The sequence below is a fragment of the Merops nubicus genome, unplaced genomic scaffold, assembly GCF_000691845.1.
Source record: "Merops nubicus isolate BGI_N331 unplaced genomic scaffold, ASM69184v1 scaffold3658, whole genome shotgun sequence".
In the NCBI taxonomy this organism is placed as follows: Eukaryota; Metazoa; Chordata; class Aves; order Coraciiformes; family Meropidae; genus Merops; species Merops nubicus.
This window is the reverse complement of record NW_008624987.1, coordinates 25,865-27,298: the sequence shown is the minus strand read 5'-3', so window position 1 is coordinate 27,298 and position 1,434 is coordinate 25,865. Positions and strand designations below refer to the sequence as shown.

At 60.2% G+C, this 1,434-nt stretch overlaps 1 protein-coding gene across 1 annotated transcript in view; it reads right to left on the bottom strand.

The window, feature by feature from the left end:
• Positions 1-329: 329 nt before the first annotated feature.
• LOC103777946 (carboxypeptidase A1-like) overlaps positions 330-1,434 on the bottom strand; it is a 5,581-nt gene continuing 4,476 nt past the window's right edge. The window contains exons 7-10 of the mRNA XM_008945512.1: positions 1,338-1,428; positions 1,000-1,199; positions 600-684; positions 330-517 (exon numbers count right to left, since the gene is read on the bottom strand). Of these exons, the coding sequence (XP_008943760.1) occupies positions 330-517; positions 600-684; positions 1,000-1,199; positions 1,338-1,428 (564 nt within the window). The remainder of the gene's footprint in view (positions 518-599; positions 685-999; positions 1,200-1,337; positions 1,429-1,434) is intronic.

Sequence of the window (1,434 nt, the reverse complement as noted above, 5' to 3'; positions counted from 1 at the left end):
TGAGGGTGCCCCACGTTCCTCCTTGCAGCCCCTGGGGAAGGGACGATGGAGCAACGCTGCCCAAAAACCCACAAATTTGGGTTGGCTTGCCTAAAAACCACCCATCCCCTCCTTCATCCAGGTCCTTCAGGGCTGTTGGCCCCAAAGGATGGGGACTGATAGGCCCCGAGCCACGAGGTGGGAAACAAACACCTGCAGGGCTGGGAATTCTCTGCCACCTCTGGGTTTCTTTTGAAAGTCTAGCATGAAAAAAAAAAACCCAAAGTCACCAGCTATAAACCAGAAAGTCTCCAGGAGTGTTTATTGAGAGGCTGGAGGAGGTGCCGGGTTCAGTAGGGGTGCTCCAGGACGTGGAGCATGATGTCCAGCAGTGCTGGCCAGGTCTCGGTGGCGGTGGGGATGATCTGGGCGCTGGGCAGGAGGAACCCGTAACGCCCCGTGTCCCTCAGCTCGAAGGTGAAGGAGTATTTCACCCCGTTCTCATAAGCCCAGTCGATGGTGGTGCCAGCTGCCACGTCTGCAGGGGGAGGAGGGGATGGGTGAGGCCAGGACTGGGGGTGGATGCACCCCTGGGGGGGTGAGGAGGGGGCAACACTTACAGATGGTGTCCGCCACGCTGCCGTAGGAGTATTTCGTCCCATACAAGGTGGCCAAGTCCCTCACTGCCTTTTTAGCCAGCTCGTTCTGCAATGGTGAGCCCCAGAGGGGTGAGAGCTGGTGGACCAAGACCCTGGGGCAGCAGAAACCCTGGGGCAGTGGGGTCTAGAGCCCAGCATCGTTTCCCACCCCCTCTGCTCTCGCTCTTCCCCAAAACACTCTTCATTTTTGGTGGCTGGGAGAGGTATCTTGCAACTGCCCTCCCTGCAAGAACCAAGCGATGGGCTTCAACGTGGAGGTTGCATCCGAGAGGAGCAGGGAGGGTTCTGGGATGATCTGACCTGACTTTTCCAGCAAGGCTGGTGCTCACAGCCCCACGGCTACGTTTCGGGGCCATCTCACCAATTCCTGGTGGTCGGGCGCGGGCGCCGTCTTGTAGCCGTAGGGGAAAAGCAGCATCTGGGAGTAGCTGTGGATGGAGATGACGGATTTGACATTCCCATGGCCAAGGATGAAGTCCACGATGGCTTTCACCTCCCTCTCAGAGTGGGGGTAAGGGCCGCGGTACGTCTCCGAACAGGGGTTGCCGCTGGAGCCGGAGCCTGGGACGCGGCGGAGGAGGCGTCATGGAGAGGTTGCCCAAGGGAGGAGATTCCACCTGCCAGGTTTCTCCCCTCTAGGAGGACTCCTGGAGGTAGGAGTGGTGCCCAATGAGGGGGGGGTGGTGGCCCAGCTCTCACCTCCAAAACCAGCGTCCCAGTTGCGGTTGGGGTCCACGCCCACGCAGCAGGAGCCGGCGTTGAGGGACCTCGTCTTGCGCCACAGGCGGTTCTGGGA